Source organism: Notechis scutatus, chromosome 3 (assembly GCF_049901735.1).
Source record: "Notechis scutatus isolate UNSWTSFEM ecotype Mainland chromosome 3, rNotScu1.2, whole genome shotgun sequence".
Taxonomy (NCBI): Eukaryota; Metazoa; Chordata; class Lepidosauria; order Squamata; family Elapidae; genus Notechis; species Notechis scutatus.
Window position 1 is genome coordinate 48,392,465 of NC_142011.1, and position 16,057 is coordinate 48,408,521.

General features: G+C 34.4%; 1 protein-coding gene across 1 annotated transcript; it reads left to right on the forward strand.

Annotated features, from left to right (window-relative positions):
- The first annotated feature begins 632 nt into the window (after positions 1–632).
- Positions 633–15,656, forward strand: LOC113418140 (chitotriosidase-1). The gene is made up of 11 exons (XM_026676874.2): positions 633–758; positions 4,966–4,995; positions 6,572–6,773; positions 7,145–7,201; positions 7,760–7,925; positions 8,708–8,832; positions 9,407–9,497; positions 11,569–11,751; positions 12,376–12,492; positions 13,440–13,584; positions 15,539–15,656. Exons 1-10 carry the CDS (start codon positions 734–736, stop codon positions 13,578–13,580), a joined length of 1,137 nt encoding a protein of 378 aa, XP_026532659.1. The 5' UTR covers positions 633–733; the 3' UTR covers positions 13,581–13,584; positions 15,539–15,656.
- The last annotated feature ends 401 nt before the right edge of the window (positions 15,657–16,057 follow it).

Sequence of the window (16,057 nt, forward strand, 5' to 3'; positions counted from 1 at the left end):
TTTGAGCTCTTTAACTCAGCAATGAGGAAAAGCCCATGTTTTGAGACATGGGGGTTATGTTTTTCAGCCTAGTAATAACCAACCCTCCCAATCAATGTTGATTATCTGCCATTTGCAGATCACAAGAACTTATCAATATCAATTGAGTGTGTGTTTGTGTGTGTGTGAACTATACATCCATATGCACATATGTACATACATAAGCCCTGAATTTACTATAAGTCAACATTTTTATGATTTGGATATGATAAGCAGCTTATAAAATCTGCCAGATGATAGCAAAATAATTTTTAAAAAGTTTTTAAAAATGTTTTCAGTTTGGTCAACAGCAAGGCCAGCAAACTGACCTTTAAAAGTTCTTTAGAACTGTTTAAGATACACATTTCTAGTAAGAACAGAATTTGATTACAGGTTTTGCATTTGTCCCAGGTTTCTATTTTTGCTCAATTTCCCTGTTTACTAAGAATCAGGCATGTTCATTCTGAAGTGCCTTGATCTTTGTTTTTTTAGCACCAAAATGGTTCTGTATCCAGTTCAATACTAGTGCCTCTCATGAAATTGCTTTCTCATTGTGATTGTCATTTTATTGCAACATTAGTAACAAGAGGACATTCAGGAAATGCTGTTGCAACATAGTATTCTGTTGGTGTATGTGTATATATATATAGCACATAGGTAAACACAAAGATCTACTTCTTTGCAAAGAGAGGGCTGGACATCATCTGCATTCAGAATGAATCGAGCTATTATTTGGACTGGTAATCTTAGATTCAATAACATGTTTGTATGTTGGACGTTGATGCTGTGTTAACTTATTGATTAACTTATTTATGCTTCTGTGCAACTATGCAGTATCCTTTTTCTATATAAAATTCATAGAAATACCTCTAAATAGGTATTTCTATCATAAAGGCCACATTTTGTGGTTTGTGGTTTGTGCTTTCAAATCTCTTTCTATCAATGGAATATAGTGGGGAAAGTATAGTGACAAGATGCACATGACAAGGAAACACATGACTTCAGTATCTCAGTATCTTTAATAGGGAACTGAAGTTGAACTCTACAAATGGCCTGTTCAAAGTCTTTATCTTATTTGTGTTGTAACTTGTAGGGTTATTTCAGTAAAATTTTCAAGGAGAAAATTTCTCCCAATATATTTCTAGGCTGAGGTTCACCATTAGTAATGGTGGTAGCACAGCTTGTCTGATTTCTTCTAGGCAGGCCAATCTGTACAACTCTGTGTTGCGAAGTTCTAATGATGAAGCATCCAAGGTTCCATAGATTATAAAAATATGGGGAAAACGCTATTTGTACTACTTCTTCTCCTTCCTGGTGCAGGAGCCATAAGATTCTACTGTACTATAGGATCTTCGGTACAATCAGAGCACTTTAGAAGGTCTATACAACAATATGAGAGATTGTAGGGAAACTGGGAAAGGAATAGAAGAGAATAAAGAGATGGGTCAGTCACTTGACAGTTTATTTTGCCAACAGAAACTTAGCTCAAGTGGAGAAGAATCTGGGAAAAAGCATTCAAAGGCATTCTGTCTTAATTAGCTCACTAAGAAAAAGGCTGAGAAATTCCTGTAACAGTGTTCAGAATTTTGTATTTATCCCAGACCAGAATTCAAATAAAATCTGTGTAGTTCTTGCTTCTTTGATCTTCTTTGCTCTATCTGGATTGATAATCAGGTTCTCATTCAGGTTTGCATGGATGATATCAAGGAGTTTAGGTTTTCAATAGCTGTGATGGGAATTGGTTACTGCCATTATTCTGTGTAGGAGATACCTGTATTTAAAGTTTCAGTTAAAAAGATAAATACTAATGCAAACTAAAAGAGAATAGAAAAAGAAAAAATATAGTAAAGAAAAAAAGAATCAGATAAAGAAATGTCTTCTCCCTTTATCCCAACATGATGGGATGTGTAAACAATTATAAAGTATAAATAAATAAATATATAAACAATTTTAGTAACTTATTACCTTCTCTTAAAATGCAACAAATGAACTCTTCTTTCCATCTCTCATCTATCTATAAACAAATCCTTAAAGCCTTGTTGTTAAGTACTGATCACCAACAGTCAATTAAGATTTACTAGATGTAACAACATATCTATTTTAACTTTGATCAAACCAACCAACTTTACATTCCTTCCCTTTACTTTTAACATCTTAATCTTTAGTCTTTTCAAAGAATATCTTAGAATTTGATTTCTTTTTTTTCTTTGTCCCTTCTTACAAACTTCTTTAACCAGTCTTTTTTGTAAATTCAGTGTAGGAAAATTATCCAGGCCACTTTCTTAATTTGTTATTTAAATATACATTTTAATTATTAAGACATCAGTTGGTTTCTTTTCTATGTCCAGTGTAGCTTTTTTTTCTATATCATTCCTGTAGCCTGTCATTTTAAAATTCACTTTCAGATCAGTATGAATTTTGTCAGGTAAAACTTTTTCCTCTTTTATAACATTTTGAAGTCAGTTTATCTATAGAGGCAGATACTCTTAAAATTAACTTCTGGGTCCATGGTTCAAAAATATCCTTCAATGTGTCCAATCTCAAAAGTGCTTTTTCAAGAGGCAACTGGACTTTCTGGGGGGTTTTTTGAAGACATTTTGCTTCTTATCTAAGAAGCTTCTTCAGCTCTGAAGATGAGAAGTGAAACATCTTCAAAGAAAAACCAGAAAGTCCAGTTGCCTCTTTGAAAAAGCACCTTTGGGACAACCATGACCTGGATGACTGAGAATCTCCATAGACAAATATGTCCAATGTTTTTAAAAATGCTTTTTTTACATTGGTAAGTCAAATTCAAGAGTTCTGTAATTGCAATTTTTACTTCCTTTCAGTTCCATCTAGTATCCAACCTTCAAAGTCTAATGTTATCATTTTTTTTAAAAGAGAGAACTATTTAAAAGAAGTCACCTTGAACTGCAAGATGAGCAGCAAATAAATTAATAAAAAATAAAAAATAAAAGCATTTCCCTCTGGGAAAGATTCTTATAATTAATTTTAAAATATTATTTCCAATCTATTTAGATCCTTAGTCTGTTTATAACTTTCCAAAAGCCAAATTCTAACATCCTTTTATTGTTTATTCTAAAATATACTTTTAAGAAGTTTTTAAACTTGTATTTAAAACCACTTTTGCTAAGGATTGAAGTAAACTCACATAATGCTGCAAACCTTATCAATTGAAATGTTCCTAATAACTGAAAGGCAGTTAACAAGCAATTTCTGAAACTGATTTGAAAATATTTGATATGAGAATCCATTAACTTTTTGAAGGCACTGACAACACCTTCAGCAAGATATTTATTCCCTCATCTCCCAGAGCCCTAAGCCTTCTGGAGATTTCTGTCTTGAGCTCTCATCACAAGAAGCAACTGCCAGGAGCACTTGTTGTGAGTGATCTCAATTGTCTCTTTGTCCAGAGACAGATTACAAAGAGCTAGTCTACTTGGCAGGGTCCTCATTTTGTTGTGGTCACCTAAAAGTGGAGCCACCTTCAATTCACCATTTCCTTCCCAGAAATCCCTTTATATGGGAGATTCTGGATCAGCAAAATAGATTATTAGAGGACCATAAGTGACCTGCAGAGGCTAAGAATGTACTTTTTGGAAAGTAACCCATTTCTTCCGCGTCCAACTTTTATATTTTTCTTGACATACTCAACTCACACATCCAATAATTTCTCTCCTGACATTCTCAACTCTCACTAGCTATGTAAGTAGAAGCATTTTGTATGTAGTATTTTCATTTCTTTCAACACACATTCTGTATAAGAGAGCACATATTACTGACTACACTACAGTAACTGAACTAGCAGTTGCAAATCAGATTTCACCATGAACCCCAATTCATTTACTTGCTCTAAAATTTGGACATGAATAGATTGCAAAAATTAATTGATTTTTCCTGTGAGTTTAGGTCATCATTTCATTTCAGATTCTTATGCCTCATTACCTTAAAATAGTTATCTGACATCTGCCACAAATCATGCAGATTTGCAATCACAGAATTGTCTGCATATAAAAGAAGACATATATTTACATCCCAGGCTAATGCAGTTCTAACATTCCTCCAATGATTCCTCAGACATAAATATATTAAAGAACCCAAAAGATATCATATATCCTTGCCTTACTACATTTCTCATTGTTGAAGCATTCATTAAGCATTCCATTTACTTTCTTATATGCTTTACTTCTATATATTCTACACCTGTTACATTCAGCATCCAACCAGCCTTCAACTTCATTTTCATGGGAAAAGTTCTACAATTCACACCTCTATGCATTCACTGTATTAATAATGCATGGTAAAGTTTCCTGTTTGTTTTCATTTCTTGGCAACCTGCTGAAGAGAAAAAAATCTAGTATATACACCCCCTATTTGACACAAAAGCAAACTGCACTTCATAAGTTTTACTTACTGAAGCTTGCTGTACTCTTTCAATTAGAATTCTACCTGCCTACATATGTTTAACAAACCAATACTTTCTATGAGTTTAGTTTTTGTTCTTATTACTTTTCATTGTATAAAAAGTGTACTCTAATTTAATTATTCATGCTAACTTCATTGTGTGTGTGTGTGTGTGTGTGTGTGTGTTGAGAGAGGGAGGGAGGGAGGGAGGGAGGGAGAGAAAGATAAATTAGTCATACCTGTGTCACCTGTATCAGGCACTGCTAATGTAATGTAATATAGTTCAGTTTTTACACATCTTGACCAGAATGCCACAATTTTCATCAAATATACCCACACTATTAAAGAACTAGGTTCTTTAGTCTACAGACTACCTTGCAGAGCCAACATACCCACCAAAAAAGATACAAGCAGTTTTCTGGTGCATTCAAAGTAAAATATAAAAAAGCATTGATAGTAAATATTAATCATATTATACATCATAATCTTAAATCCAAAGAGGCTATATTACTTAATTTGTTTTCTATTTCCCTTTTATTCCAGGTTTAGCTGTCTTGCTGTTTCTTCACTGCAGTAAGTAATCATATAGTACCATCTTATTTCGTAATGAATCATGAGAAAACAGGAAAGATTAAAGCTCAATTTATTGGGCTCTAATAAAATATTCCCCATAAAGAAATCAACAACATTAAAAGAGCACGAGGGTTGGTGATACCTTTCATGAGCTCAAGCAACATGAGAAGTTAGATTTAGACATTCCCCAACCATAAGCAGGACAACAATTGACAAATAATTGTTTATGCCAGATATAGTCACTTTTGTGAGATGGGTTGTGACATAAATTTGATGTAAAAAGTATTAAATAAATGTGACACATTATTCCCTCAAACCTTGAACTGAATGTAGAAAGAAGAAAGGTAGATAAGTGGAGGACCCAATAGAAGCAGTTTCTGGAAACAGAAAAACAATAGCAAGCAACAGAGAAGAACACATTCTGATAGGTAGAACTCTCTCTTCAGGAACATATTCCGAACAAATAACTTTGCATAGTTCAACTTCATTAGAAAGTAATTTACAGTATTGGAAATTCTGCTATTTGTGCCATTTGTATTACTCTATATTAGCACCCTCATGGTAGCCAACCTTGATATATTTTAGACATTTCCTAAATACTCATATTTTCTTACCCAAGTCTTTTTTATGAATGTTATATGTGCATGTATGTGTGCATTTTAATACATGCTTTGGATAAATAATCTTAAAATATGTAAGTGCTTTATACTGCTTTATGCTGTTATACCACTATTTAATGATATTGTTATTCAATCAATACACCAAAATGTTTTTTATACAAGAAGTAATGTTAAAAAGTAAATAACAGGAAAAGTAAATAGGACCATGATGATGTTGCACCCAATGCCAGTGAATGATTCCCCCAGAATCTCTTGAGTAGTAGTTTTTTAATTTAAATTGGTCTAAAAATTTAACCATGCCTCTTTTAAGTAGTCACAATGAAGCAGATGATTTTATTCTTCCCCTTCTAATTGACACTTCAGAAAGGAACTCCAGGAGAGTGGCCATATTCTCTTTCGTTCCCATTACAATTTACTATGTTTAGAATCTTATACAGTTTTTGAGTATAATGTTTAAATTGTGATTTTATATTTTTACAGTTTAAATAACAGATAGTGAGAAATAGATTCATTTATACCTATTTTGCCAATTATCCCTTAAATAACATAAAATAATAGTCACTACTGCATTAACATTTAAGTATTTTACTAAATAGTTTTAGTAGGCTAGCAAATTAGCTCTGCTTATTTTAGGAAGGTTGATGTACCTTTAATGTTCTGTTATATATATATATTTATCCTGTTTTAAATAAGTACTTAATTTTTGTCACTGATCACGATAATAAAACTACAAAACTAACATTTCTTAATTTGGTTTCTTCCAGATAAGTTAGACTTTTCTTTCTTACAATTGACCATTATGGTTGGGATTTTAGGAAACTGTAATTCAGTATATCTGGATTTTGCTAGCTTGGGAGTAAGTCATTAAATAGATAAACCAACAGAAATATCTTATTTTCTTGGGAGGAGTGATTAACTGAACAAGATATCTTTCATATACAATCTCATTTCGACAGGTTCTGCTTTCAAGCTTGTTTGCTATTTCACCAACTGGTCTCAATACAGGCAAGATAGAGGGAAATTCTTGCCTAAAGACATTGATCCCAAACTGTGCACTCATCTCATTTATGCATTTGCGGGAATGAATGACAATAAGATCACAACAGCAGAGTGGAATGATGAACAACTCTACAAGGATTTCAATAACCACAAAAAAACGTATGAAGCAAATTGGGGCGAGGTGGGGTAAGGGGTCTGTCTAGAAATTCCTGGACCTGGGATTTTGCATTATACGATAGTAGAAGGAAATATATAAAAACTTTACACAGGGAGCTTTATGGAGGTTGAAGTTGAAATGATTCCAAACCTGAGGACTAGATTAGGGGGGGAAATGTTTTAAATTTCTTTTGTATATACTGATGCAGCTGGGAAAAACTGAAAAAAGTTTGTTTTGCATACATCGTAAAGCACCAACCTGAATCCGGCCCAATGAACTTTTCTAAACATGAAAACTGCATACAGATTGCAAGATCAACTAGTTAAGAAAAGAAACTGAATTCTACTAACCATTTTTTTTTTTTCTCATTTAGGAATCCTGGATTGAATACACTTTTAGCTATTGGTGGATGGACTTTTGGTAGTACAAAGTAAGAACCTCAGAGATATCTATGGAGGAGACTGTATTCATTATGCTATGATGAACAAGCTTAGGTGGCAACTGCCAAAACACTGGACTAATTCTTAGAATGCTCTGACTCAGGTCCTCTTTGAGGGTCTTACTTTGCAATTATTTTTATTGTTGTACACTGGTATTTCCTATAATATTGCTGATAGTAACAATGAGTGCACAAGATTAAAAAATATGTGATTGTAATAAGGAAAGATGGTAAATGTGCATAAAACTGGCTACTGTGCATAGTTAATCATGTAATATAATATTCATGTTTCAAAACCTTCAAAACATCAAATATTATTTGGAACTAAAAATTTTAAAAAATAGAATCAAGCTGAAGATTTGATTGAAAATACATTATTTGGGACTAAGTATTTTTTCAAGTGAAAAGACTAAGATGGAACCCTCCATGTTCTGTAGTTTGGGTACTGATATTGGATGGCAACACATGTGATATACTGTATGTACATCACAAAGCAAATTTCTATCTTGTTTGTTTGTTTGATTTGCTCATATGCAATTTCTTTGGTAGATTCTCTGCAATGGTAGCTACTGCTCCCAACCGCCAGACATTTATTTCTTCTGTGATTCCATTCCTCCGAAAATATGACTTTGATGGCTTAGACCTAGACTGGGAATATCCTGGTGCCAGAGGCAGCCCTGCAGAGGATAAGCAACGTTTCACCTTCTTAGTTCAGGTACTGCAAAACTTTTAAGTTCATGATAAAATGCAAACAGCAAATAAGAAGTTTCTTGCCGCAATGTTATTTTGTACTGGCAAGCTCTATGTACGATAGTGTTAGTGAAATAAAACATCAGGGAATATCCCAAAAGTTGTACAGAATGAATGCTGCTTAATAATTATTTTATTACTGGAATTAAGTCATAACAGACTTGCATATACAGTTACTTGATTCCAAAATGTAATATGGGGATACCTTTCTTTATCTAAAGGTAAGAAGCCTCAATGGCATAGTACATGTCAGATGTTCAGTGTAAGCCCATTAATAAATATAGCAACTAAGCAATATGTATTTTTTCCTTCTATCCAATCATGTGTGATTCTTCTTGAACTACTCTTTGCAGTTTTCTTTGCAAAGGTTTTTAGAAGTGGTTTGCTATTGCCTCATTCCTAGGATTGAGTAAGAGAGTGATTAGCCCAAGGTAACCCAGTTAGCTTTGTACCTAAAATAGGACTAAAACTCCAAGTATCCTGGTTTCTAGCCTATGCCTTAACCATTACACAAAACTGGCTCTCAAGTGATACGTAATAGGTACCTAAAAATCTCTTCAATAAAAATGCAACTCAAACAAGAGCTATCCTGGATTTGCAGTTACTTTGGAGACAAAAGTGACTGAATTGGTATCACTGCCCACTCATTAAATCACCTGCATCTTTTTAAGTAACCTACATTTTTAATTTATATCTTATTTTTAAAATGACAGGAATAAAACTAATGTTGTTACCTGCTTATCTTAGGAAATGATGAAAGAATTTACAGCAGAAGCCCAGAGGACAGGAAAGAAAAGACTCTTGCTTAGTGCTGCTGTTGCCGCTGGGAAGCAGACTGCTGACAATGCTTATGAAGTGGACAAGATCTCAGCGTGAGTATATGCTGGAAAAATTATTAACTAAAATACAGAGCATGCTCACATTTAAATTGATTTCATCCGTTACCTTCAACATTGTAAGTTAACAAGTTCTTATTCCTTAGTTGCAAAACATCATGCTTTGTGGAACCATTCAAATTACAGTAGTCCCATAGTTAGTGACTGTTCAAAGTTACAATGGCACTGAAAAATGTGACATGATCATTTTTCATAGTTACGTTTGCAACATCCCCATGATCATGTGATCAAAATTCAGTTGCTTGGTAACTGGTTCATATTTATGATGATATGCAGTGTCCCAAGGTCATGTGATCACCTTTTTCAACCTTCTGGCAAACAAAGTCAATGGGGAAGCCAGATTCACTTAACAACCAGATTGGTAACTTTCAACTGCAGTGATTCACTTAACTGTGGCGAGAAAAGTTGTAAAATGGGGCAAAACCCACTTAACAAATGTCTTACTTAACAACAGAAATTTTGGGTTCAATTATGGCTGTACATTGAAGACTATCTGTGTGATATTAAAGATGGAATTCACATAATGTACATTTCCTTACTTTCCTCATAGATCTCTGGACTTTATCAACCTCATGACATATGATTTTCATGGAGCCTCAGATGGAGTCACAGGACACGTCAGCCCCCTATTCCCTGACACTGTATGTTATAAACACTTTTTTTTTATCCCATAGAGACTTTTTACATTTAGATTTAGAGAAATGATCAAAAGTAATTTACCTATTTAACATTTGTTACATACGGAAAACAGTTTAACAAAAACAGGGATTGAGAATCAGCATGCTGGTTTAAAATATTTTATTCAACTCTTTCCCTTTTAATCTATTCATGTTGTGCACCTGAAAAATTACAACTTGGTTCTCTAAACAGTGACTCTCAACAATTATTAGCTCCTTAAAACTATTAGTAAAAAGATATGTGAGAAGTGCTTTTCTTAATAGCTATCATTCTATTTCTTTTTTTAAGAGTTAAGCTAACTTATTTTGCCAGGTTGTTTGTAAACTTCTAAGTGGGCATGAATGCTGGCAAAGCAGTCATGGGGGCTGGCCTGCCCCACCTGCACCTGCAGAGGAGGCATACTGTGATCCCATAAGCCAAGGAATTTCAGCTGGCAGGATCCCAGAAAAGAGCCTTCTCTGCTGTGGCTCCTGCCCTCTGGAAGGGCAGACATCCTAACCAGACATCAAAAACCACCACAAAACCAGACATCCTAACCCCTGAGGTGAGATTGGCTCCCACCCTCCTGACTTTTCATAAGAGCCTTAAGACCTGGCTCTGCCAGATGGCTTGGGGCCCAATGGGAAAGCTTCATACTGGAGGTGGTTGGCTAACTAAAACCTAATCTCACCCCCACCCCACATCTGTCCAGCTCCCTCCTTTGCCACCTTGTGTTAATGATTTTATCTGCTGTTCTATTTTATAATTGATGGTTTTAATATTTTTATATTGTAAGCCTCCCAGAGTCATTAGATACCAGTTGGGCAACAAATAAGTTTCATAATAAAATATAATAACATATAATCAATGACTGCAAATTGAGGCATAGCAGCAGAAAACCTGTATTAGAAAGATCATAGTATAAATCTAATCTGGTGGATATTTAAAATGAGTGCATTGAGGATCCTAGGATTGTGCACACTTCAAAAATGATTAATTAAGAAGTACTCAGCACCTCTCTATTATTCACTCAGTCTGCCTCTTCTCTTTTTTCAAGCTTCTGGATGAGGGGAAGGTCTCTGCATTAAAGAGTCTGATTTAGTTCTGCCAAATAACTTCCTAATTATTTTTAAAATGTGCTAAGTTATACTAGGTTCATTTGTATGCATGGAGTATAAAATATTGAATGTCATTCATTAATCATACCTGTTCGAATTTAAATTGTCTAGAATATTCTATAGGAAGTTAAGGAACGTATACTATTATTTATAGATTATTTTTGTAAAAAGAAACGTGAATATGTAATGTCAGATAAGAAAAAATATATTTCAGAATATAAAGGTTTTTTTTAATATTATGCTATCTTAGAATATATATCTATCTGTTAAACTATTTGTACCTTCCTCACATCATCTAGTGAATATATGGATGAAAAACAATTTTGAAATATCTTTATTATTTTCCAAGTATCTATATCTTAAGCATTTGTAGATGGAGTTAGCATACAATATCAATGTGTTAACCTTTTTCCTAAAGCAAAACAATTTGTTTCCTGCCTGTTCCTGATACTTCATGAGTAAAATAGTGAATGACATCCAAAGAGCTTGAGTGACAATAGAGTTTTACTCATTAGTTTACTTTCTGTTATCTTTCTTGCATTCCTTACAAAGCTGCTGCATACATTCATAAGATCCTCTAAAGTAAGAATCAATACAACATGTTATTGGTAGCCTTCCAGATATTTCTGAAATTCACAATTGGAAATACTGATAAGACAACTTTAACTGCAGCTGAAAACGTGGAAGGCAAGGAAGTTCCTCACCCATTTGAAGGGAATAAACTTTTCCTCAGTATGAAGTGAAAGGCTACAGTTGGGAATTAAAATTACCAGTCTGAATGTTTTAAAATAGAACTATTTTCTTTGGTATACATGACATTGTCTTCACCAATATATTTATGTTAAGACTGTAGCATAACTGAATAATAAAAGGGTTTAACCTCAAAACCAGACAAAATGGAGTGAAGTCTTGCTTATTCATTTATGCTTATTCAAAGGACAATGCTGTGCAGTACTGGAAGAGCAAGGGAGCACCACCTAAAAAGATCATCCTGGGAATTCCTGCCTATGGACGATCCTTCACCCTTTCTACTTCACAGAATGGAGTGAAGGCACCAACTTCAGGCCCTGGCACAGCTGGTATTTACACAAAAGAGAGAGGATTTTTGGCTTATTATGAGGTAAGGAAAAGATACATAGTTATGCCCCCTTCACTTCTCTAAACAAGGATAAATTTCAAAAAGTCCAATACTTGCTCATGTTTGATTCCCTGAAGAGATGTATTGATATTTTTAAATGTGCAGGAATGTATTGTACATTTACAAATATACAGACTGATATAGGTGAAAGGTGAATCAATATACTCACTGCTTCCAAAACAGATATCTAGAATGAAGTATCTTGGGTGTTATCAGTGGATAAAGTTCAAATGATTGGTTTAGATCAGACTATTTCTCTCCCTTTCCCTTTCTCTACCTCCTTTGAAAAATTTACAGTCAGCCCATTAGTTCCTTAGGGCAGACCAACAAAGTCCTAGATTACAACTTCCTTATTGTGGGGTTGCAAGGAGATTGCCTTCTTCTCTTACTATTCTTTTTCTCTATTGCAAACCTAATCTTAATAGACACAAGGGATGAAAACAGGGAGAAATTTGTTGTTCCTTGTGTCCTACAATTTATCTGAAAAGTTTCTAATAAAAACTTTGGCCAATTATTAAAGATGTGTTCTTGGTATATCCTGAGTTATTTATACTTCTTTGCCAAATCAAAATTCAACTGTCTCAAGTCAAGTATATTTTGTTTCAGATCTGTGACTTTAAAAATGGTGCTACCACAAAAGTGATTGAAAGTCAGAAAGTTCCATATTCCTTCAAAGGAAACCAATGGGTAGGATACGATGATGTCAGTAGCATTACCAATAAGGTAAGGCTTATATATTTTAATTTAAATATGTATGTATTCTTCTAGCATAGCTAAGCAACGTTTCTGTTCATAAATCACAAGTTGGTAGCAACATAGACTGCTTAAGGGTCCTTTATATCTGAAAGGCACTTTTGTAGAAATTACAATAGTCCTGTTTTTACTAATTATATATCAGTGAAAACCTATGGTTAATCATATTTTCCTCAGACATATTTAACCCTGTAACTATGCAGGGCTGGCTTGAGACATTTTGATGCTCTAGGCAAAGTCATATTCTGGCACCCCCTGTGTAAATTGGGACCCTCTTGTTTCTTGTTTCATTCCAGGTTTTGAGTTTCACAATAACAATTTTCAGCCTGGATAATCCCCTCCCCCCATTTTTGGGGGGAGGGGGACATTTTCAATATATTTACCGTACATCACAGTAAATAATTTTAAATACATCACCATCCATTGTAGTCACAGGGCAACCATTCTGTACAATTATATTTAACCCTCAAGTGAGTGCACTAGTATATGAATATAACTTTGATTAGCTGATATTATACAACTTGGTCATGCAGTACCTTCCTATTAAACTTTGGTCTTGCATCATGAATATTATCACCTTCCTGAATTTATAACGGTAACAATAATTTGTTTCTCATGCCTTGCAATATCTGGCTAGTGTGCTATTCATTACTGCTTGACCAACTTTGGGAGTATTTTCAAAAAGAGTAGAAAGAAAAAGTTCTAAAACACCAAGGAAGGATTAGCAGATTTTATACTTATATTTCAGCAGTCTTCCATTTTTGCACCCCCTAAAATTTGGTGCCCTAGACAAGTTCCTAGTTGCCAGGCCTAGCACCACCCCCAACCCATGACAAATCATGGCAGCTGAAACTGTTGAGCAATATGACTTCTATTTGAGTTCAAGCCTTTAAGTTCCTATTTTCTGTTTCATTCAGGTTCAGTATTTGAAAAAACAAAACCTGGGTGGTGGTATGGTGTGGGCCTTAGACCTAGATGACTTCAATGGCTCCTTTTGCAAAGAAGGAAGATATCCACTTATTCAAACTCTGAGAAAGCAGCTGAGTTCCACAAATTAATTGGGTAATATTGTACTTTCTTTTCTTGGAATCATATTTTAAACCCAAGGCTAAAAAGGAACTAAGCATTTACCTAACATCCTCATTCTACTGGTATTTCCCATTATATAGCAATGATGAGGTATGACAGTTTTCAGTACATCTGTAAAAGGGAAAACATTTTCTTTACCATACTATGTTTATTCTTATACCTTATATCTTGTAAGCGATTGACAAATCATTTTTTTTTAAAAAAAATAATGCTCAAGACTTTATTATCACTTTTCCCCAATACAAACATCTATAGCCATCTGAAATAGTAAACATTACTAGTAAATATTTATTATCTTGCCCTCCGATAGATCAACTATGTATGGTTCCCAAAAAGTGCATCTTTTGACTGCCTTGCCTCTTATTCCATTCAGCTTTATTGAATGGCTCTAAAGTCTAGTATTAGAAAGATGCTGGGAGTGGGGAAGCATAGAAAGTCTTTTTTCTTTCCACTCAGGATCTTTGTCCCCATTGGGAACAATCAGCACAAAAAGCAACAACAATATACCAATTTCATGATCTGTTGAGAGATTATTCATCTTAAGTACAACAGAGCAACACAATAACAGAGTTGAAAGGGACCTTAAGAGGCCTTCCATGCAACATTGGTCAGCACAGCCTGAACAGGCAAGAAAAAGGTTGCCAGCTGTATAACCTATACTGTATAGAAAAGATTCTAGAGAAAATTTGACATTAGAGAATCTTATTTCATTTCAAAGGAATAGCTAGGAGGAATAATATGACATGGTGGGGTGAGATTCTACGATGTCCTCAGGTTTTGATTTTCTTTTTGATAAATGTAGTATACTTGGAGGGAACATAAATATTTCTAAAATGCCACTTTAATGATACTATTATTTTGCAAACAATTTTATTGTTCCTTCCCCCTCCCGCTTTATTGCTGCCTTGGTAGCAAATCAGATTTAGCCACATGGGATTGTCACTGAGAACGAATAAATTGAATCAGGTTCATAGAAACGTTTTTTGAATAGGAAGATATTTTTGTTTTATCTTTACAATTACTGCATCTCACTCCAAAAAAATCTCCAAAGTGCTCAAAAAAATCCCCCTTCCCATTTAATCTTTACATCCACTGAGGTACTTTATGGCCTTAATCCATTTGTTGGGCTTAATCACAAAAACAAATTTAGAATTTATTTTTCTCTCCACATGATACATTGATGGAATAAGTTTCTTTAAAAAAAAAAAAAGTAAAATCCTTATGTTTGTTATGATTCCTCCCCAAAATGTATTTGTTTGACATTTTTAAATGCCATGTCTGAATGAATGTGTTCAGAAGTTTCTTGCCATTTCAACAACACAGATATAAACCAAGATTTGCTGCTCTACGGCAACCCCAAATCTGTGGAACAATTAGCCCCCTCCCCCGAGTCCAGAATGGACCCCACTTTGTTTGCTTTTAGGAGGGTAGTCAAGATTCAACTTTTTTGTACATCATTGAATTTTGAAATGCTATTTCATTCAGTTGTTTGATAATATACATTATTATTATCTCTTGTATTCATTAAACATGAAACTCAGTCAACTGAATTTTAAAAATGTATCACAAATATAATTGACTGGTGCTAATGGTTGATATGGGTTGCTGCCAGCATCCTAGCTGTCAACCAAATATTTTCTTAAGGTGGATGATGATGATGATGATGACCCCAACTAAAAAGGAGCCATAGTAATTGAAAAAATGAAAGAGACTCCAAACACATGGAGACAGGTCTTAAAGGACTTCCAGAACACTATATCTCTAGGAGAGGGGGGGCACTATTGCAGAGGCAGAAGAGGACAGCAACAAAGAAAGTATTTCCTGGGCTGTAAACTATCCAGAACTTTAGGGGAGGGGGGCAGGAAATAAAGTTGAGAGATACTATGTAGCTTGAAAAATTGCTAAACTTATATTATTCTTTTGGCAGGTTTCCCTTTCAGTTTTAGCAGCATTCCTGAAGATGAAATGTCAGATCTAGATTCAACACAAACTGCTTCATCAGCAGCAAACAGTTTTTCACCTTGATAAGGCTAAAAGGATCTACACCTCTCTATTTGAGTCTATTCACTTTGCTACTGGTCATCCTCTTCTCTTTCCTTCCTCTCCCAGCATTACAGACTTCTCTAGAGAGCTAGTCTTTGCATAATGTGTCCAAAGTAGGATAAAGATTAAGTTTGTGCTGGAGATAAATCTGATAGAAAATTAACTATATTATTTTACAACAGCATGGTGCAGCAAAAAACCAAGCATTGTAGCTCTGTCATTTATGGAGGCTGAATGCTGTGCTAGGAAGAAGCATGCATGGAGTTTCCAAGGCTGAACAAAATAACCAATTCCAAGTACATTATCTGAAAACTCTGTGGGATATATAAGGAGTGCATGCACAAAGCAACCCAGATCCAATTTAAAATATGTAGACACAATATATATAGACTATGCACAAATC